The sequence below is a fragment of the Geotrypetes seraphini genome, chromosome 10 (assembly GCF_902459505.1).
Source record: "Geotrypetes seraphini chromosome 10, aGeoSer1.1, whole genome shotgun sequence".
NCBI lineage: Eukaryota > Metazoa > Chordata > Amphibia > Gymnophiona > Dermophiidae > Geotrypetes > Geotrypetes seraphini.
In genome coordinates this window covers 7,832,590-7,854,272 of record NC_047093.1, presented here as the reverse complement: position 1 = coordinate 7,854,272, position 21,683 = coordinate 7,832,590, and the positions used below count along the sequence as shown (strand labels likewise).

The 21,683-nt window shown below is 40.5% G+C and overlaps 1 protein-coding gene and 1 long non-coding RNA gene across 4 annotated transcripts in view; one reads left to right on the top strand and one right to left on the bottom strand.

The window, feature by feature from the left end:
- The window catches only part of BAHCC1 (BAH domain and coiled-coil containing 1), a 320,033-nt gene extending 298,589 nt beyond the window's left edge, over nt 1-21,444 (bottom strand). Inside the window, exons 1-2 of one of the 3 annotated variants that reach the window (XM_033961808.1) lie at nt 21,338-21,444; nt 3,004-3,314 (exon numbers count right to left, since the gene is read on the bottom strand). In XM_033961808.1, coding sequence (XP_033817699.1) covers nt 3,004-3,178 — 175 coding nt within the window. In that variant the 5' untranslated portion in view covers nt 3,179-3,314; nt 21,338-21,444. Of the gene's footprint in view, nt 1-3,003; nt 3,315-7,595; nt 7,861-20,343; nt 20,582-21,337 lie in introns of those variants that run through there. The other 2 variants (XM_033961807.1, XM_033961806.1) reach the window with 2 other exon arrangements.
- Nucleotides 8,097-19,171, top strand: LOC117368293. The gene is made up of 3 exons (XR_004540941.1): nt 8,097-9,228; nt 16,684-16,764; nt 17,579-19,171. It is a non-coding gene; the product is annotated as an uncharacterized LOC117368293 (long non-coding RNA).
- Nucleotides 21,445-21,683: the final 239 nt, after the last annotated feature.

Sequence of the window (21,683 nt, the reverse complement as noted above, 5' to 3'; positions counted from 1 at the left end):
GGGCATGAGATGTGATAGCTCCAGGACCTTTTTCACTCTTAGGTCAAAATGTCGGCCAGGGTCTTCCAGTAGCTTTTTTAAACGAACTTTTTGGCACCCTACTTAGTTCTGGTAATTGTTACAACAGCACTCACAGGTGTTATCATGTTACTGATATTTTCACACAGATTAAAAAAAAATAATAATAAAATAGAAGAGGCATCAAAGAAGCAGGCAGAGGAGCATTGAAATCATGTTAGCGCTGACTTTTTTAAACATACGTTAAGCCTTGAAATATACATGTAAATAGAATCCGGGATGGCAACACTTCAAAGCCTTTTTTTTTTTTTTTGTCTTTTTACATTTTCCTTAATTTTTGTCCATCTGCTCTGATTCTCTCCCTATCTTTGCCCAACTTCAGGAATGCAGAAATCATCAGCTCTTTAACACAGATTTTTTTTTTTTTTTTTTTTTAAATCTGCCCCTTGAAGAAACTGAAGATATGGCTCTGTTTGAATAAAACAGATAATAAGGAGCAAATGCCTTCAAGTTTTCAGGGTCAGACCAAAGTACAAAGTCATTGAAGAAGGGGGCTGTTTTGTTGTTGTTTTTTTTTTAACTTTCATGCCTTTGATTTCAGAGCATGGGACAAGTGTTAAAACCAAACCTACGAGTGACATAAAGCACAGTTATAGAACCATTTTTGCAGTCCGCCCTCTTCCTTGAGGACAAGAACTTGCCAAACACCAAATGTGAACTCAGAATAAAAGCTGACCTCAAAATACTGTGAGAGGGAGTGTAAGGATGGTGAGAGCAGAGCCTGGTTGGTGGTCAGCTCTACGTAGTCCATGAAAAGAGATGGGGCAGAATTTCTGAAGAACCGTCTTGCTAAATATGGCCCACAAATCTATATTCTGTTACAGTATTAAGAAAGAGTATTATTTACGAGAGAATGCCTATTTTCAACAGAGCACACACATAGATTCTCTTCTTCAGTGGCCATGCAATATAACGTAAGGGCTGACTGGGGTCTGGCATAGGTAAAACAACAGTATAATTAGGACACCCGTGAGACAAAACATTTACAAAATATGTTTACAGCTGAGATAATCATAGGATGTGTCTAATGCCAGACCCATTATTTCTAAGAACAGGTTGTGTTCATTGCAGTGAATAAAGACGTCCCTACTGCTATGAGTCTGATATTTTGAAGCCGGAAGGAGAGGGGAGGAATGAAATTAACCTTTTCTGAATCAAGAAAGGTCAGATATTTGCCATGACCTGCTCGGGTCACTCACACTGCCCTCCCTGTGGCCACTGCAGAGCCCCCGGCTCCTCTCAAAATTCAATATGTGAGGTCATAATGTGATGCAATCTTTCTACTGGTCACTGGCAAAGACCAAAGAGCAAAAACAGACTTTTGGGGGTCAGGAAAATGTAAATTGTTTTCAGGATATTGGGTCAGATGCACGGAGCTAACGTGTGAGTGAAGGGTCCACTGCAGAAAACAGAGCACCAGATCCCTGACTCCCAAGGGCTCCTTTCTCTCTCTCTCTCTCTCTGTCTCTCTTGCAGATTGTAATTTATTTGAATTATTTATGCAGCATGTTTAGTCATTTAGAAATGCATCTTATTTTCAAGAAAAGTTACTGGAAATCCAAGCAAAGAACAATAGTAATATTATGGGTCATAGCTAGAAATTACCTTTCCTATCTCACAGTGGCAAATGCTGTTCCTGTCATCGGATATTAGCAGTCAAATCGCTTGCTGTTAATCGCATCCTATTCTCCTATGTATAGTGATTTTATTTTTCTCAAAAAGCTTATACTCTGTAAATCAGAGACATATGAATATATTGCACAAATTATATCAAATACAGAAGAGGTATGTCTGGCTTTTTATTTCAGTTATCGGTGCCTTTTTTTTTTTTTCCTACTGGTCTTAAATGTCCGTTTTCAGTACAGGAAAGCACACTTCCCTCTGCGCCAACTGGCAAGTTTGGATTCTAGACTGGCTTCAATTAAATTCACCCACTGACTGTAGCAAAACGCTCTGTTCACAATTCAGCAACTTAAGAGGAATCCCAAGGACTGCAGGGTCAAAGGCCCAGAGAAGGGTTTGGGTGAGGTAGATTTTACCCTTTCCGGAAGAGGAAGCCCCAAATAAAATACAGAAAGGATTCACTCCTTCACTTGAAATGGTTCACCAGTTATTTCAAAACACCACGAACTACAAAACATATAAGTGAAAACTGCTTAGCCACGAGAAATTATAACATTTGCATCCTTTTCTCGGAAATATTCTTCATACTGTGTGCTCATTGCATAAGAGAAGACTGCGTTAAAATGAAGCTCGCCAGGATGGAAACAGACTTTTACTAAGCTGCACTAGCGGTTTTAGTGCACGTTATTAACCCCTCCATTGAGCTTAGGAAAACCTTTAAGAACACAAACCTATTCGGGTATTAAGCCAGCAAGCATTTCCTACCCTCTCATTTCAAAAGGGTTCCAGCCTGGATTTCTCGATTTATTTGACATGCTTTTCCCGTCTTTAGCAGAATACCAAAGGCACTTGTTAAAGGCGATGCATGCACTGGCAGCCCATTCTCACCCTGACACTTCAGGGCTTTATATAGAAACAGGATTTTCTAGCCTTACTCCCAGCGACTCTGCAGCAGGAGTGACCCTAAACTCACAGAGAACAGCTCTGGCCTCATTGCCTTTGGGGAGACATGTTCATTCTGAAAAGCTAAATTCCTATAGACCGAATTTAACAAAATCAGCTGTAATTGGGCGCTCAACTTACGCTCTTAAAAACCAACAACCTCCAACACAGATAACGCCCTGACAATACACTTCATCAGCTGCTACATATAAGGTATGGCAAGTGGATGCAAAATGAGAAGCCTTTTTTAATATAAAGATATCAACGGTTGCAAATGTGCGCTGGAAGCCAGTTGCAACCAAATGCAAAGAAGCACAGCAAAGCCCCCTCCCCCCCCCCCGCGTGCAAGAAGGCACTGACCTGTGTGGGTGGGCATGGAGAGCGGGCCCGGGTAGTACTTGCCGGGCTGGAAATGGCCCCGGTGCTGGACGGAGCTGTGCCCGGCGGCCGGGGCCATGCGGGCAGTGCCGCGGTGGGCCAGGCTGCCCCGCTCCGAGAGCAGATGAGGCGGGGGTGCAAAGTCTCGTCCATCCATAGCGGGACCAAAGCATAGGAAGCCCAGGAGGAGCGGGGAGGAGGGCGATCCAAGGCGGTCAGTGGCCTGGGGCTGAGGCGGCAGCTCCGGAGTCCGGCCGGCGGCAGTTCCAGGGGTCCGGCCTCATGCTCTGCACCTGGCAAAGGAAGAGAGAGCACAGGCTCAGACACGACATCAACACACACACAATATATGACACACGTGTATTTGTATGTACACAGAGGGGGAGGTGGCTTTTTCTCTGTATGTTTGAGCACCTTATTTCAAAATATGCATGCACTTACATAACACATTTCGTTAAACGTAGTTATATCCGTCTATTTCGTACACGTACGTGCAATGCACAAACTTTGTTATAAGAATGGAGTCAAACAGGTCAAAGGCACATATTTTCTGTATGCAGCTGGCAAATAAAACTCCAGCCTTCCAGCTGCTTAGAATGTGTTTTGGAAATGATCAATTCATGGAGGTATCTGATGGTCTAAAGCTTCATATTGGGAACAGCCCCTCTGAATTATTCAGACACTGCTGTACGTATAGTATTTATCTAGCTGTCTGTCTAGGAAGCAAAACAGCCCCACAACCTTAGGTCCATTAGTAATAAATGGAGACTGCAAGGTCCTCTGCACCTCCCCCTCCCCCACCGTGTTCATGGAGGGGTCAGTGGCGAAAAGGGGACCTGAGGAAACGGTTTCATATCGCGGGCCGATTCTCTTCTGTCCTGCACGGATTATTACGCAAGAGATCCAGTAACCCCCCAGGGCGATTCCACAGCTGGAGATGACCCCCCCCCCTAGATAGATAGACGGATAGATGCAACTTAAGTGCTACAATCGAAAATACTGCTTAAAAGAATTTTCGGCCATGTGCTTTTTATTGACAAACTGCATGAAATACCCTGAGTAGAATTTTCATATATTTCACAGTTCTTTGAAATACACTTTGCGGCCTTCCTTGAGAAAGGGGAGCATTTAGGGTCCTGGTGATTGACGTGACTGAACAGAAACACGCGCAGAGCTGGAAAACTGGGAACTGGAGACGATGGTGCATGCTTTGAGATCGTCCTATTGTCCAGCCCAACTTCACCAGAAGAGATGGGGAATAGCTCTGCCCCCCTCGGCGAGTAGCTTCCCTGTCCTCCCTGTGCATTGGGGGCAGCCAGAACCACGGCCGGCCTTCTCCACACCAAACAGTTACTTAAGGTGGTTGCTGAGCATTCACTTCCGTTAAATACAAAGGTTTTTGGCTCCAGCCCAGGATACGAAACATTAGGCCCAAACCCTACTTCATAAATATGGAAAAGCAATTCTGGGATTGATACAGTCCTTGAGGCTGGACTGTTGCATTATGTCTTTAACAATTCAGGGTTGCTGGGTTGGGGTTTTTTCTTCTCTTTCCCGATTTCTATATTCATCTATTCCATGACTCCCGCCTGTAAGGATTCTGAAATCTGTATTCTTTTAATATTTAATAACACACATCGAACAAAAGCAGAGATGACTAGGAGGGGGTGCTGAAAAGTTCTCAGCCCAATCAACCAACTTCCTAAATTTGGGAGCGTTATTTTGCCACTGGAGCTGAAAAGAGAGTTACAATTTACAGGAACAAAATTCTATGGGGGTTTTTTTTTTTTTTTTACATTGTGTCAGATCATTGATTGAATCAGATCCACGTCATTCTCTTCTTGGTTGGGCTGAGAACTTTTCAGCACCGTTTCCCATATTCAATCCCATCCATTTCCTGTAAAAAAAAAACCAACAACAACCTTTCCTGATTGTTTATCTTCCAATATTTTTCTTTGTCTCCCATAAGATTATGTAATATTTTTGTTTTGGAAAATAACAATGCAACTCCAAAGCCGCTCCCCTGCACTGGCGGAGCGAACTGTTGAACGGTCGATGACATCATCAAATCAACCAATGCAACAAAAGCTATGATGTCATCGATCGTGCACAATTTGAATTTGCTAATAAAATAGTAATTTTTGTTCTTGGTTCTGGTTATAACAAAGTAATTAAGATTATTTTCAAGTAATAAATACCATATATTTTTTTTAAATGGCTCTTCAATAGTCCTAACTGTGGTAAGTCTTATTTGCTGATCATTTTTGTGTTTGATTTATCTATAACAAAAAACAGAATATATCAAGAGAATACATATTTGCACAGCTGATAAGTTTTGTTTTTAATATTTATATGGGCAGCTTTCACATTGTAAATAAATTGAAGGCAGTTAAAGTAGCTCTTGGGCTTATCGCTTAATACAAAAAGTATCTCGTCTAGATCCCCGTTACCAATATTTCTGGTAAAAAAAAAAAACACCAAAAATGATCCCTCATTATAGCAGGCCAAGGTTTCCATCAGCCCTAAAAATCCACAATGCCAGCTTACATTTCAGACAGGTTGTTTCCGAAGGGAAACCCTGAGAGGCCTTAACCTCGTCCGCTTGGAGACCCGCAAAAACAAGAATAAAAAATTCTCCCATGAAACTACGATTTTTATAATTTCTAGAATTGCTAAAGTTCTTCTGCTTTCAGCTGGATGCCAAGTATCGAGGCTTAGACGATCTCTGTTGCGTTTAGGATAAAAAGCTGCTTTCAGATCTTTTTCATATCACTGCAGACGTTTTACTAATCTGGCCTCGTCTGGTTTGCTTGACTGGACATGGGGGTCTAGTCTTCAAGGTGGGGGGGGGGGGGGGGGGGCACGGCAGAATGAAACATCAGATGCATTGCAAAGTGCACCTTCCGAAGGGATCTCGACCCCAGGAAACCCCCTCGCTCCTTCCATTTCTACCCCCCCAAAGTGCGTTCGTGGGTGCACCTATACGTATATTAAAATGTATTAATTGAGTTGAGATGATTTTTGTTATGTATATTTTATTTTTAAAACTCCATCAAAATTATTGAACATAAAATAGTGTACAAATATCCATGAACTCAATTATCTTGCCTTTGGGAAAGAATTGGGGAGCTTGGGTTGATCATATCGTTTTTATTTTATCTTTTCCCAAACGAATTCTTTTACAAACGATTGCAACTCCATTTGTGATCCAGGACATCGCCTGCCCTCACCCAGCCCGAGCGTCTTTTTCGAAAGATAGATTTATTTCTTGGGTTTGTTCAAAGGAATCAAATCGCGCCCGGATCCGATTTCCTCGCGCTGGGGTCGAGCGGCTGCTGGCTGCAGCTTTCCGCCGGGCCGCGGCGTCTCGGGCCGGCTGCGGTTCACCAGCCTTTCCGGGGCTCGGCTGCGACCGGATCAATGGGAAATAGATTTTAATAGCCTAAATTCAAATTGCTCACAAAGCACGATATGCGATTTTTTTTTGTTCTCATGCATTTATTTTTGCAGCCGCCCTCTGCCCAACCTACGCAGTAAAAAAAACCAAAAAAAAACCAAAAACAATTATAATTTGCTGCTCTGTAAAAACAGACCATAATTTTTTGTATTAATGTACTTACAACTACTACCGCGTTTGTTTTTTTTGAAACATTAAATAAATAAATGTTAGAAACCCCGCTACAGTTCTATTTCTCGTCTAAAATATGACTGAAAATAACGCAGCCGAGGACATCGTACGGGAAAATTCTCTTTTAGAAGATTCTAAAACTCTCAAAATCGTGATTATTCTTTAAAGCACTCGGAAAAGCTCGAGCTTTCTACTTACTGTATCAGAAATAATCTACCAACAGCAATAACAAAAATCTATACATTTACAAACCAAATAGTACTATTAATTGTTTTCTGTTTCTGTTGTTTTTTTTTTTGGGGGGGAGAGACGGTCTTTGCTGGATTAATTCCTATTTAACATAAAAAATCCCCGCTTATTTCGGTTAGGTGAAAAATATATATGTTCTTAAGAATTAAAGCTACTCTTGTTTTTCTCCGAGCTCACGTTCTCTGTTTCCCTTCTCTCTCACCATTTGCATTTTATCGCATATTTAAATTGTACAATTAAACTGTTTGGGTTTTTTTTCTTGCACAGCTTTGTTTCACTTAAATAGTGCATTTAACCAGAGAATTGCATTGTAACATTTGCAAACAATCTTTTTGATGCTGTTCGGCGTTAGGCACAAATTTATGTAGTCTAGAGGGTAGTTACCCATTTCCAATAAAAATAATAATCATAAAAATGCCTGTAGCATTTCTTTTATCTAAGGGGGGATACAACATGTACTTTAAAGACAAACATGCTTTTTGCTTTATTTATATCGGTGCAAACAATATTATCAACGGGAGTAACAAAGCATGATAGGATCTCGCTCTTCTTGAAACGTTACATTCATCGATTTAAATAGGAAATATTTATGATTTACATTCTGCAGAAATCTCAGGCGCAAACACTTTTTATTATTAGGTACCGTATTTTTTTATATTTTCAACACAAAACAACAAAAAGAAAAGCAATTACTTACTGGAGGTGTTCCCTGGATAGAATGAATGCAATACAATTAAATCTCTAAATGTGACTTTTTGTTCGTGGTGTTGCAGTTGTATTCCTACTGGTATTTGCAATGTGCTGACTGTTGCACTGGAAATGCACTGCTCCTATCTGGAGAAGGCAGGACTGGGGCTGGTTCCGGCGCGAGCGGCTCTCCAGCCAGCAGCTCAGTCCTGCGAGTTGCTCTCCCTGCATACTAATAAGCTCGTGCCACTCAACCCGGCCGAGCCAGCTCGCCGATTGGCCGCCGACTCCTTCACAGCAATAAGCTCGTGCCAAGCTGCTCGGCGTAAACAGGCGTCCTCATAGGCTGGCGCCAGGCCAGGGAACTGCCAATCAGGGAGCAGCAGGGCTACTACCGAGCTCAATGGCGCCGAATTCAAGCGCGGCATTGCGCAGCTTCTCTGCGCAGATCCGTAGTGCTCAATGGGATCGGGAAGGTGAGCTCCAGGGGGGGGGGGAATAAAGACCAGAAGAGCGGCACTTTCCCCCGATAGAGGAGTGCAAAGAATTCTCGGATCGGAGAAGGAGTGGAAAGGCGGAAACGGGTCTTTTCTGTCCACGTGCAACGCACGCCTTTCTTTGTCGTTGTTCCTGTTTCATCAATGCGGCCTGTCAAAATAAAAACGCGTATCCGCATGAACGCTCATCATGCAAGCTTTTTTTTTTGCCCCTGTGGTTCTGAACGCTTCTGGTTTTCTTTATAGTCTATGGTGATCTGCAGCTTTTGTAGTCCGTCTTTGCTATTCTCGGGGAGAGTGGTTGTAATTTAAGGACACGTCACACATCGATTTCTAGCCCTAATTTCAGATCTTTTCTTCTTGCAAAGGCAGAAGGGTCTAAATTTAGCCTCAGAAAGCACAAAGCAACTCCACAGATTGCTGCGGATAGTGCAAGAGTTAAACCAAAAAAAAAAGCCTTGCTTCCCCGTCCCCCTCCTTTGGGCGTTCGATGATTGGTTGGCAGTCTGCCATCCAGCTGTCAATCACAGAGTGTAAACAAGGCGCTGATTGGCTACTGGCCAGTCCGCACTGGGCTGCCTGAAAAAAGCAATTACTGAGCCTGGCAGTTTCTAGGCCTCCCAGAGCTGCTTGATGAAAGGAGATAAGCTGCGGACGGTTTCCAGGCGCCCTTCAAGACAGCTCCCACTGGCCTGGGAGACAGCAAGAGAGTGACGAGGGAAATGCAAGGATCCAGCATTAGGCATCAACCCCCCCCCCCCAAATTGGGACTGGGAGCCTTGCAGAGGAGCCTGGACAGACGCTGAGCGCGATCCTGGGGAAAAGGCGACTGAGTCGGAGGGTTTCATTTGAACGGAGTGGCCAGTTCTGCCATTTGCAACTGGGCTGGTTTTCAGCAAGAGAGAGACTCAGACTGGGAGAGCAGAGAAAAAGAGCCCATCTGGCAAGTCTTAAGGAATCGATGGGCATTTCGGTTGCATTTCTAGAAAGCAGGAATGTGTGGACATTATGTTGTGTGTGTGATTCATGAAATGGCCTTGTTTCCTCTGGCGTTGTGAGAGTCCACTAGAAGTGGATTCAGAAAATGTGAATTAATAATGCTCTGAAGACACATCGATAAATGAAAAGCTATATGTGAACGTATCGGTAGGTTCAGAAATACGAAAAATACGCTTCAGATATTCAGCTTCCTAGAACTGTCTTAAAATGTCAACCAAATGAATGATTTTAAAGACTTCTCAAATTTTGGTTTTACTATTTCAAGGATTCTTTTTGTTGTTGGTTTTTTTGGCAATGTGGCTGGAAGGGAGATGCTAAAATAATGCAATGAGGAAAACAAAATCGCTGCTAGTTACCATAATAATGTTCAATCATTTTTACTGAGTTTTAAAAATCTTACAAAGAATCTCATCTCAACTCAGTTAATACCTTGTAGATATAGAAATTCCAAAGAAATCGACAATCAATTATCATTACAATACAAGCACGATAAAGTGCCTCCCCCATCCCATTCCCAAATATTACTAATAAATAGTGCTTCACTTTATGATGTAATGAGTTCACTCCAAAACTGCCTGCTCTGACTGTTAATTGCTGTATATAAGTTTCCCAGGTCATCCAAATTTTTGTTATGTATATTTATTTTTAAAACTCAATAAAAATTATTGAACATTAAATTTAAAAAAAATCAACAATCACTTACAAACACCATAAATAAAAGGAAATAGAATGAAGTCCTGTGCAGAACCTACGCAAAGTGAGGGACATGCAGTAGACCCAGGGGTCCCGGATAAGGCCACCGTCTCTCCCTTCCCCCTCTAAAATTAAGGAGAGATGACCCCATCCAGGGGAATGATGTCTAAGAAAGAAACAAAAAACCTAGAGATGGGAGGAGGGGAAAAGACAGTTCCTCAGGTATCTGGAATCAGGTATTCTAGCAAGGGCTCAATCTAACTTTTTGAATAGTCCCTTTCTTTAAAAAGTAAGAATGATCTCTATGTGTTATTCTGGGCCAAATCCCTCAGCTTTTCTGATGTTAGATACAAAGGTTCCATATTTGCGTGTTTAAATGGCATCAAAAGGTATCCAGTGTAGAGCTTCTGAAATTACCCAAAAGCAATCCCAAAGCTCCAGGCTTGGATGGAACTGAACCTGCAGCAAAATACGGTATTTTTAAGATATTCCATAGCATGAAATGTATTGGAAAAAATACCTTCCACCTGTAATGCAAGGTTTTCAAGAGGGGTTTTTTCCCCCCATTGTTTTTTGACAACACTATGAGTTTTAGCTGTAGGGATGCCCCCTTTTTCTTTTCTCTTCTGTAAGGTCGTGTTTTGCAGTGAATGTGCCAGGTCTCTGAGAGGCAGCAGTGGCCATGGATGGGCGGATAAGTAATGCCCAATGACTGATTGCTCTTGAAGAAGGCCAGTCCAGCAAAGAGGATTGTTCCTGATTAATGAAGCGCTCTTGACTGACACTTTCCTTCTATGGTCTTCCCACTGGCAACTACCGGGACGGAACATTTGTCACCAGCTTAGACCAAAGAGTGGCAAACCTCTCCAGAATACCTTGATTACGCAATATAACATACATATATGCGTAATAAAACACAAGTCGAAAGATAGCGTATATCGCTTCTCTTTGTGTATTTTATATGAGTAAACTCACACTTTTCTGTTTTAAATGTAACAATGGTTTCACCCTAAGCCCAAATGTCAGATTTGCCTCTGCTGAACGTGTTGCAAAACTGGGCTCCTGACTGGACCTGTACTTAAGTACCTGGACTGCCTATCCGTCTTCCTGTGCGCACAAACACGGTGAAGGCGGATAGCCGGTTAAAGAACTTGTGGAAACTTCATCGGACCTCAGGATCTTATTTTCCTGAGCTTATAATTTCACAGGAACGCAAAAGTAAAGTTCTATATCTCCTTTCTTCTGAAAAGCCCAATTGTAAGTGAGTAAATATTTTTCTTGCTTAGTTAAAGCAGACCCGTTTGGGCCGTCTCGTTCCGAGAGATTTCAGAAGGGATTTTTCCAAAGCTTGCATCAGACTTGGAGGTGTATAGTTAGTCATCATCCCAGATTGAAATAGGACTTTTTCCCGACCTTGCTCCGAATTTGCAGGAATTTAGGTATTTTCTGATTTCACATAAATTACCAGAGCTGATGACTTAAAGTAAAGGAAACATATACGATCTTTGGAAGTCTTAAATCTTTAAATATTTTCTCTTCAAGAAGACAGCCTGCTGTAGAAAGTATTATTATGTCTCTGATTTATAACACATGGACTTGAATCCTACATGTCTCATATTTAAAAAGCCTGTCTTTTTTTCTTCTGGATGCTCTTATTATTATTACCTAAAGTATCCCATTAATATAATGTATGAACTGAGTTGAGATGATATTCTTTGTAAGATTTTTGTTCTGTATATTTATTTTTAAAACTGAATAAAAATTATTGAACATTAAATTTTCAATGGTTCTATCCCAGACTGAGAGGCTGGCTTAGTTTTCTCAGCGTTTCGCCTTTATTCGGATAAAATTTGGGACCACCATCCCTACTGTATCACTGACTCCAATAACTGAGTTTTTCATCACCGAAATCTCTCTTACGCTTGTCCAGAAATAACTTTTTAAGCTTCTTTCAAGTGTAAACGAATTTGTATACATTTTATGTCTCAGCCACTATTATCGTCCTCTTTCCATCTAGAAAAAGGGGTCTCAGCGTGTTAACTAGACCTATGGATTAAGCCACATCGCACTACTAATTGCATAAGATGCAAATCCAGGCATTTGGGTAATTGCCGGTTGGGCTTCTTTCACTAATGCAATTGTTGGGTGTCTTTAGCTATTGTTTGTTGGGCCATTTCTCAATGGGCAGATTAAAAGCAATTTCTTCTAGAGAAGAAAAAAAAAAAAAAAAAAAGGACTCACGATTCTTTAAACAAACCTGCGAGGAAACGCCAAATGGCGCATAGAAAATTGGAATGAAAAGGCGCAGAAAAGGGATTTTTTTTTTTCCTAGGTGGAAATAAATCGCATTTTCCTTAGTATTATTTTTACCCTTGGTAAGACAGAGCTCGTTAAAGCAGAAGCCGAAGCCACGTGCTGTCAATTGGTTGCTAATATTATTAGAAATATGCCCTGTTTTCTATTACTTGTTTTCAACTTGCTGCTTTAGAACAAAAAAAAAAAAAAAAAAAACCCCGGTGGTTTTCATGCCCCTGTTTCGCTGAAGATTTAGTTGTCCGTTTCCTAATGGCTTGGCTGGGATTTATTAATTTTACTGTCAGAATGAGCTAGAAAAGAAAGGATTACACCGTCCAACTCTCCGCAGTCGCGATGGTCAGGGAAAGGGAGAATGTGATTGGGGGCTCCTTTTACGACGCTGCGTTAGGGCTTTAATAGCGCGTGCTAAATTGCTGACCGCGCTAGACCTTAACGCCAGCACTGAGCTGGCGTTAGTTCTAGCATGCCCTAAAATGCCGCATGCGCTAAAACCGCCATCGCAGCTTAGTTAAAGGAACCCGTGGCCTTCCCACCTCCACCTTCCTCCCTGCTAACCTAACAACGCCTGCATTATTTTGCAACCCCTCCTGACTAATATTCATGGCTTGATTTATAAGAACAAGGAAGTACTATTCTCTTCATACTGGAGGAGCTCTTTTCTGGGAAAATCTATCTTCTGTTTATGAGTGGGCCTATGCTGGAGACAGGCCAGAAAATGTTTGGCTACTTTTTTCTCTCTCTTACCTCACTTCTGCAATAAAAACGGTGTTTTCAAGTGGCTTACCGTTATACTCGCATATCCCTGGAAGCCTGTCGCAACACAAAAGGGCTTCATTTTCCTACGGCACAAACTTATGGACTTCCTGCTGCTTTCGGTTTTCACTTCTGCTGCAGAAGGCCTACATTGTTCCTTCCCCCCCCCCAGATGGTATTATTTCTTCAATGGGACAGGATTTTTAAGAAAGGGGTTAGGGAATTATTTCGTAAATCCTTTATTATAGGTCAAAAATGTATTTTACAACGTTGCTTGGAAGAAAGTCCACCCTGATTTTGGCATTGGAGGGCAGCGTTTCATGCTCTTATGATTCTGGAAGCTAGGGCGAAACCCCCCCCCCCCCCCATCTTATAAAAAAAACAGCACATTTTGGATGACCTGGGAACCTTATCTACAGCAATTATCAGTCAGAGCAGGCAGTTTTGTAATCAGAAAGAGAAACACTATTTATTAGTAATATTTGGGAATGGGAGGGGGGAAGGGAGGTACTTTATTGTGATGATAATTGATTGTCGATTTCTTTGAATTTATATATCTACAATGTATTAACTGAGTTGAAATGAGATTCTTTGTAAGATTTTTGTTATGTATATTTTATTTTTAAAACTCAATAAAAATGATTGAACATTAATATTGTTACATAGCAAGCAGGTATGGAAGGTCTAGTAGAAAGGGAACATGTCTTGCCTGCCTTTAATATTGTCTGTGCGAGGGGCCACTGAAAAGTTCTCAGCCCAACCAAGAAGAGAATGATATGGAGTCATGAAACTTGCAAGTTATTCTACACTTTTCTTGACACTTTTCCTTACAATTATATGAAATGAAACAAAAAGTGTCAAGAAAAGTGTAGAATAACTTGCAAGTTTCATGACTCCATATCATTCTCTTCTTGGTTGGACTGAGAACTTTTCAGCAGCCCCTTGTAGTGTGATGTCATAATGCCTCATTCCACCAATGCCTAAGAGCCAACCTCAACACTGATGTCACAATGGCTTGGTTTCCCTCTACTTGGGCCCTTTACTAGATACATTTGCCTCATAGAAGTGAAAAGTGTCAAGACAAGTGTGAAACAACTTGTAAGTTTCCTGGCTCCACATCATTCTCTTCTTGGTTGGTCTGAGAATTTTTCAGCAGCCCCTCGTAGTGTGATGTCATAATGCCTCATTCCACCAATGCCTAAGAGCCAACCTCAACGGTGATGTCACAATGGCTTGATTTCCCTCTACTTGGGCCCATTTACTCAATGCATTTGCCTCATTGAAACAAAGTGTCAAGAAAAGTGTGGAATAAGTTGCAAGTTTCATGACTCCACATCATTCTCTTCTTGGTTGGGCTGAGAACTTTTCAGGGGCCCCTCTGTTCACAAGTACTAGTCTATCATTTGTGGTTGCCAAAAAAAGGTTTATTTTTAGCTTTTATTTTCTTTTTTTAAATCTCAAAGCTTTGATGAAAAATGCTGTAGAACATGGGCTTTGTGAAAATTCAAGCTTCGAGATAAAAAAAAGAAATAGCTAAAAAGATAAACCTTTGGCACCAATGAAATACAGACTTCTACGTGTTGCGTCTTTCACCAGACTTTGCTGCCCATATGTTTACTCATTTGTAACTTGCTACCTATGTCTTTGTCCCTATAAGAGATCTCTTCCATCTCCGTTTTTTCTTGCAAAAAGGGCCCTTTTTAGACCTCTGGTCCATATAACTGGTCCTCGGGGAAGATTAGTCCTTAGGGTCCAGAGAGCTCTTTATTTAAAATGACAGTGTAGACGGTTAAATCCACCAAGTCCGCATTACCAAATTTATTTCACAACCACTCCTAAACTAAAAGAGGTTTTTCCTTTTTTGTTAAATTATCTCGTCAATTATTTTCAACTCTGGGGTACTTACCTTCCTGAAAAAAAAAAAAAAAGTGAGCGCCAAGTCAAAGCCTTACGAAGGTATGATTTTATCCTGTTACACCTGGTCTCTTCACAGTGAGAATCAAGATCGAACACTAAAAAAAAACACCACAAAACCAAACCTAAATCAATAAAGGAAAAATATGCGATGAAATTATCTTTTCTTTTAAAATCCTGTTGTGATGAAAGTGATCTTTGAATTGTTTTGGGCTGAAAACTAATTTCTTTGTGCACAAGTAGTTTAATATCTCAAACCAGTGGCAAGAAAATGGAGACAAGGATATATGATTGAGAGACGTTTCCCCCTCCAGTAAAACCAGTTTGGAATATTTATTGGCGATTCCGGTAAAGGAAATCAATAGACAAATTGTTAGAGCCCCTCCTCCCCCCAATCACTCCAAGGATCACAATATCGTTATATATTATTATAGTCATGTTTGCTGAACCTTCATCAGACAGACAGACAGACAGAGACCAGTAGCGTCAAGAAACCACTGGAAAATGTCCAAGTAGGGCATCATAGCAGAGAAACTTAACCTAGCCCATCAAATAATGCACCCATATCGTCAAAGATCAAACCCTGCAATCATCATTTTTAACGGAATTTGGACCCTCTTGTAAACTACCCTGTGGCCCGATGTAAAACAGAGTTGGTCTGGGCCGTAGACGCAGAGTTGCTAGTGGGAAAGGGATGGGAGCTCTGTTTTATGTACAAGACGACTTGAAGTCAATCATTTGTCCCTGATTGCTGAGCTGAAGCAAGGTTTTCAGGTTAGAAGCTCAGAGCTTTTCCACTTCCAAATGCTGTAACTAATGCCATGGTAAACGCAGTCGTAATTTGTAGCTAAATATATCCCAGTGTATCACACCAAAAGTACAATTCAATGTGTTTGTTGTGTGAGGTTATCAATGAGGAAACCCATCTGGGTTAAATTAAAGCGAGTTCAACTTTGTCACAGCCATGTCTCCTTAATCGGACTATTATTATTATAGAAATGTAAATGCAAATCCAATGAAAGAAATATAGAAATATTGGTCATTGTAACAGGAGGAGGTACAGAGGTGGCAACAGGGAAACGGTTTCAGCCTTGTGGGGGTCAGAAAAGAGATTAATTGGAAGGAAAGAAGGAAATGCATTTTAATGCAAGCTACAGACCAACTTACACAGGGGTCTTGTCATGGATGGTCTTCCTAGAGAACATGGCTTGTCTAATTCTGCCGAGATTAGGGTAAACCTTTTTCTCAGAGCATGTTGTGACATGCCAGAAGGGTACATGTTATGATAAACAGGTAATTAGTGCCATTATTGTAGAGTTGCCAGACAGGAGTGAAATAAGCGTATATGTTGCTCGCCGATGTATTTATACCAATTGTAAGCGGAACCGAATGTGATCCTGCTTGACATGTGGACTCTAGTTTTGAGCTGTACAGGGTGAGAAAGTACAGAGAACCACCTCAAAAATTCGACACAGCTGTTTCTCCTAATGAACAGAGTATAGGATTCTTGCTTTGCAGATCTCCCTTTTCCCCCTTTGCACGTGCTGAGCGTTTCTGTCCTGTGTCACCCCTGCTTCTACGAGGGGGGGGGTGTGTGTGCTGAAAAGTTCTCAGCCCGACCAAACCCACTTCCCTAAATTGTGAGCGTTATTTTGCCACTGGAGCTGAAAAGAGCGTTATCTGAATTCGTTAAGTGCCAATTTGCAGCAACCAAATTCTCCGTTTTGACGTTGTTTCAGATCATCGATTGAACCAGATCCACCTCATTCTCGTCTTGGTTGGGCTGAGAACTTTTCAGCACCCCGAAATGAATGCCCTGCTGTCTCTTTCGGTCCCCTACTATAGATTTCTACACCAAGGATTTTACAAAACTAAAATGTTAAATGGGAATGAAATTTCTAATTACTGTATGTTCTATCTTCCTAGATTTTTTTTTCCAGGACGTTTATGGTAGGAGAATCTCTCAAACAGCATTGAACCAAATCTCCGAAATTCTGCTACAGAAGAGTAAGTATCACTGAGCTTGTAGATTAAAAAAAAAAACATTACAAGAATAGTTAAGGACAAAAACAGCAAAGGGAGTACTGAGCCACCGCACAAATTTATTTCTAGGTTAAAAGGTTTGTATTACAAGTTCTAGTTGTTTCTTATTAATTATCTTGGACTTTTAGGCAATGAATTCTGTAGATGTGTGTGGATTAGGGCTTTGGTGTGTTTCTTAAATGCAATAAATGCATTAGGAGTGTGAAGGAATGATAGATGATGTGTCCAGATGGGTTTTTTCCTGAAATTCTTTTGTTTGGGGGCTTTTGGATACGCCCCGGGGTCTGGAATGCAAGGGGAATGGTGAACACTGGGCCCGGGGAGGGAAGGGAAGGGCTCGGAGGCTGGCAAACAGCTCCATTAAAACCTCTTCCCCATCCAGCATTAAAGATTTTTTTTTTTTCCTCTCCATTTGAAGTCACTTTAACACTTATGTCTTCATGGCGCTCTAATAAAACATATAATATGATTCGCAGGACAGTTTCAAAGGCTAAAAGCTATTTTTAAAAAAACATCAACATTGCATTATAACAAAGCGTTTACATAAATTATTAATTTGTTAAAAAAGATAATGCTTTTAAAGAGGGCACATAACAGGTTTTTGGGGGGTGGGTGGTTTTTTTTTTTTTTTTTTAATTCTGACGGCTTTGCCATTTTAAATGAGTTTGTTCAGGACTTGAACAGCCAAACAGATTTTGTTTGTTTCTCTAAATGAAGTAAATCAGAAAAAAAATAGGGTTAAGCACATTGCTTGCATCCTTTCTTCCCTCCCCAAAAGCCTGAAATCCTAGAAGCTCTCTTGTGAATCAGAGGGAAATGCTCCAAGCAAGATGCTATCAGACCCCTGTTTGGAAGAGAAGAGGATTTCCAGCAATTCATCAATATACTGGCCTGTAAAGTCACTGTTCGAAGATAGCTAAATTGGGAGAATAGAAACCGAGCCTGCTAGCAAAAACCAAGACGTTACCCTGAACTTATAAGAGCAAGTCAAAATATATACACAATAGGGGAGAAAATAAGATTCCTCAAACAATTTCAATGAAATTTCACATTGAATACTAGTGAAATTTAAAATACCTTGAAACACAGATTTATTTTTTATTTTAACGATAAAAAGCGACTCAAAGTCCTTAAAATCAAGAAAGAGTTAAAAATATGTAGGACCTTCAGACTTTTGGAGCTATTTGTATTAGCAGGTTACAGCTGGGAAAACTCTTTCACTTAATCTTAAAATATGAAAAAGGTGTCTTTCCTAATTGCCCAGAGACATACATTCATTCTGTCAGTTGAGAGAATATATAAAAAAAAAAAAAACACCCCCAGAAAAAACACTATATAGGCAAGGTGTAAAGATACACTGAAAATTAGATTTTGGAAATATTTAACTATTTATTCCTATTTTTAAATGTACTAATTATACTCATTCCAAAATATCTGTAAATAATATGGAAACTAAATGCAGTTTAAAATATGTATTGCGGACCTTTGATCATTTTATTTTACAGTACGGAGAAATCTCACAGAATTTTCCGAGACGAATTTAAGTTTTCTAAGCCCTATAGTCATTCATTTGGTTACGTTTTCTAATATTTCCCGCTCACCCTGTCTCTATCATCTCCCAATTATTTTCGGGACTCTCCCGTTCTTAAAGCCTACAATATTTTACAATTAATTTAAAATGTAATCCTGAAGAAAAATAAATTGTTCTAAGAAATCTTTTTTTCCCCCATTATATTTTCAGCTAAATGTTAGGAATTTACATGAAAAATTATTTCAGTTAAACTATATATATTTGCATTGAAATCAGATCTCTTTAAAGCAAATTCGATAATATATTCCCGAATCTCCCACCAACCAATGGCACCTCAGTTTATAACAAAGAGATTATTTCTGTGCCACACTCCTTAAAGGATAACCAAAATCAGTACTATTCATCAAATGCTAAATTACAGACTTTCTGGTAAAAGTGAGATGGGTGCCTGTTGGTCCACTTTTTATAGTTGTTTTTTTTTATTATTTAAATTGGCTCAACATAGCTCTAAATATTTATTTGTAACTGAGCTTCAGTTCTACCTAACAAAGGCAACCAGCGTAGATATTTTTTATAACAAACTGAAAATATAAAATTATATCGTGAATTGGACATTAATTAGTTTCCGATCTTTGTTAAAAAGAAGCTGATGAACAATTTTCTAAGATAAGGCATCTGGAAAAAATAAAATAAAAAGATTGTTCTAATTTAAAATAAAATGAAATCTCTTGGGCTTTTTGTTTTCACTACCTTAAGTAGATTTTCTGCACTGAGTTTTGGGGAAGCAACAATTTTAGGTTGTAATCAGATATTCTGGTTGATTCATTTGTATTCTAAAAATAAATATAGAAATTTAAAGTATTATTTGTATGTGTACAATTCCGTTTTACATATTCATATTTTCAATACTCTACCAGTAATTTCGATGCTTGGTATTCTTTGTTCTTCATAAAAATCGGTTTTAAATTTCCATATTTAAGTCAGGAACCCCCCCCAAAAAAAAAAATATTTAAAAACAAAAAAAACCAAAACCAACACCCCAAATCCGTTTACAAATCAATGTGGAGCTACTCTACATTCTCTTAAAAATAACTTTAAAAAAGATCTGAGCCTGAGTAGGGTTTGCGATTATTTTTAAACAGTAGATTTCACAAAGTATCAAATTATGTTTATATGCCAGGCAGAGCTATGCTGGCAGTTTTTTTTGTTTGGATTCTAAGTGCCAAGAGGTAGAAATAATAGTAATAAAAAAAATTCTTCAAATGATTATTATCACCTCATCCTCTGAAATCTATTCTGAATTTCTTTCCAAATAGAATCCCCCGTCAACCCACCCCAGCTGTTCTTGCCAGATCTATTTTAATTGTATAAAAGATCTTCTCAAAAGACCAGAAATAGAAGATGCTCTTTCTGACCTATCAAGTTCCTTGTTAGGGATTTCAATTTCCATTTTTCTTTTAAATATACTATGGAATTGATGTAAACATGACCATACAGGCAAGCGCCACAATCCAAAATGGATGGTGTTACAGTATATTCCAGAATTAGATTTTTACTGCAACTACATAAAATCCAGCAATTCATTCTTTAATACCGAAAGATTATGCATAAAACAAAACAAAAAAAACCCTATACATAACCTAATATCACCAGGTATATTTTAAATGGTCAAACTGTGTGCTTACAAACAAGTCCCTTTGTCTCCGCTGCACACTGATTTTTAAGTCACAGAAATTATTTGCTAATTACAACTTTTATTTCCAGTTTTACTGTATTGAAAGCAAGCGTGCATCTAGAGGGGATTTATTACGAAATTTGGAAGTACTATCTGCATTGTTTCCATTGGTTTAACATTTAGCTCGGAGCAAAGCGTGGCATTTGCAACCACGCTGCTACGATTTGGGATTTATGAGAAAATCCTAAACCCCGCAAAAAAAAACAAGCAAAACCCATATACTATATTTGGAGACAGACATTCATATCTGTATATGAATAAATGATCCAGCACCTACCTATAAAGAATGCTTCCTCCTTGATCAGTTACAAAATCCAACTAAGAATTGCAGAAAAGCCATCACATGTGGAAGCCAAATCCAGGGAGATGAAAAAGCCTTGGCCCAGGGCTTTTCGGGGTCTTTTTATTTGGAAGTTGAGCTTGACATGGCTTAAGGTTCCCTCTGCTCTCATTGCAGAGATAAAGCCGATATGGACCGCTTTTGCTTTGCTGTTAGTATTTTGGGGTTTTTTTTATTTTTATTTTCCTGCAGTTTAAGGATTCCTACCTGCTTGCATGGAGTAAATCCATTCAATTAGAGCAAGCAGGGCTGCTGGAGGCTGTATAATCACGAATTTATGGCTAGATGACGTGTCTCCTCTCCCACAATGGAGCCCACTGACATTAAACAGAAAATTGATGAGAGACAAGCGAAATCTAATCTTTTCCACATCCCGACCAGTCCTTGGCTTTTGCTTTCATTTGCTGGGATTATATTTTTAAGAGAAGAGATGAGTGACCGTTAGTGTAAATTTGCTTTATTTTGCTCCATCTGCTTCCTCTTTTCTGTTCTCTTTCAACTTACCTTCCTTTTGCTCTCTATTATGTTTCGAAGGATTGCAATTTATTTTTTTGTGCAAAATGCTTTTCTTAGCTTTCCTCAAACAATACTCGTTTTTGCAAAAGAAAAGATGTCAAAGGGCTCAGTTTCCCGTCCATTGAAAATAGATTTTGCAATCCCAAACGGTCTCGCAATAGGAATGAGAGAGAGAGAGAGAGAGAGAAACCCCCCCACCCCCAATCCTCCCACTGCAGAGAGAATGCGAACAGGAAACCGAGATTTAACGCCTTTCTCCACACCGCACGTTGCCCGAACCTGCGGGCTGAAAATGGCAGGAGCTCCGCGCAATTTCGTACATTCCTACCAGGCTAATAATGAGACACAGACACGTTGCGAGGTTGGGTGCAAACATCGCTCTTTTTACTAGTCGGAGCCGCAAAGGGACTTTTACCTTGGGCGACCACCACCCCGAGGCCGCCGGGGCCCCCCCCGCCGTCGGGGCTTCCTCGCGCCATCCCGGGACGGGCGCGCAATTCGCTCGGACTTTCTTAAAGGGGCCGCGCGCCCCGAGGCTTCTTTGTCCGCCGGGCCGCGGCCGGGTGCACGCCTCCGACCGCTGACGTCACGGAAGCCGGGCGGGGTCTGGGGAGGATGCGCGCGCCGGGCGCTCTGGCCGGGATTGGCATTGGTGCTAGCAGGGGCTGAGAAACGGGCCGGCAGCCCTCAGCGTGCCTTGTTGCAAATGCAAGTGCAAGCTGCTCCGTTTGTGTGCAACTTCTGGCTTGGGAGTCACTCAT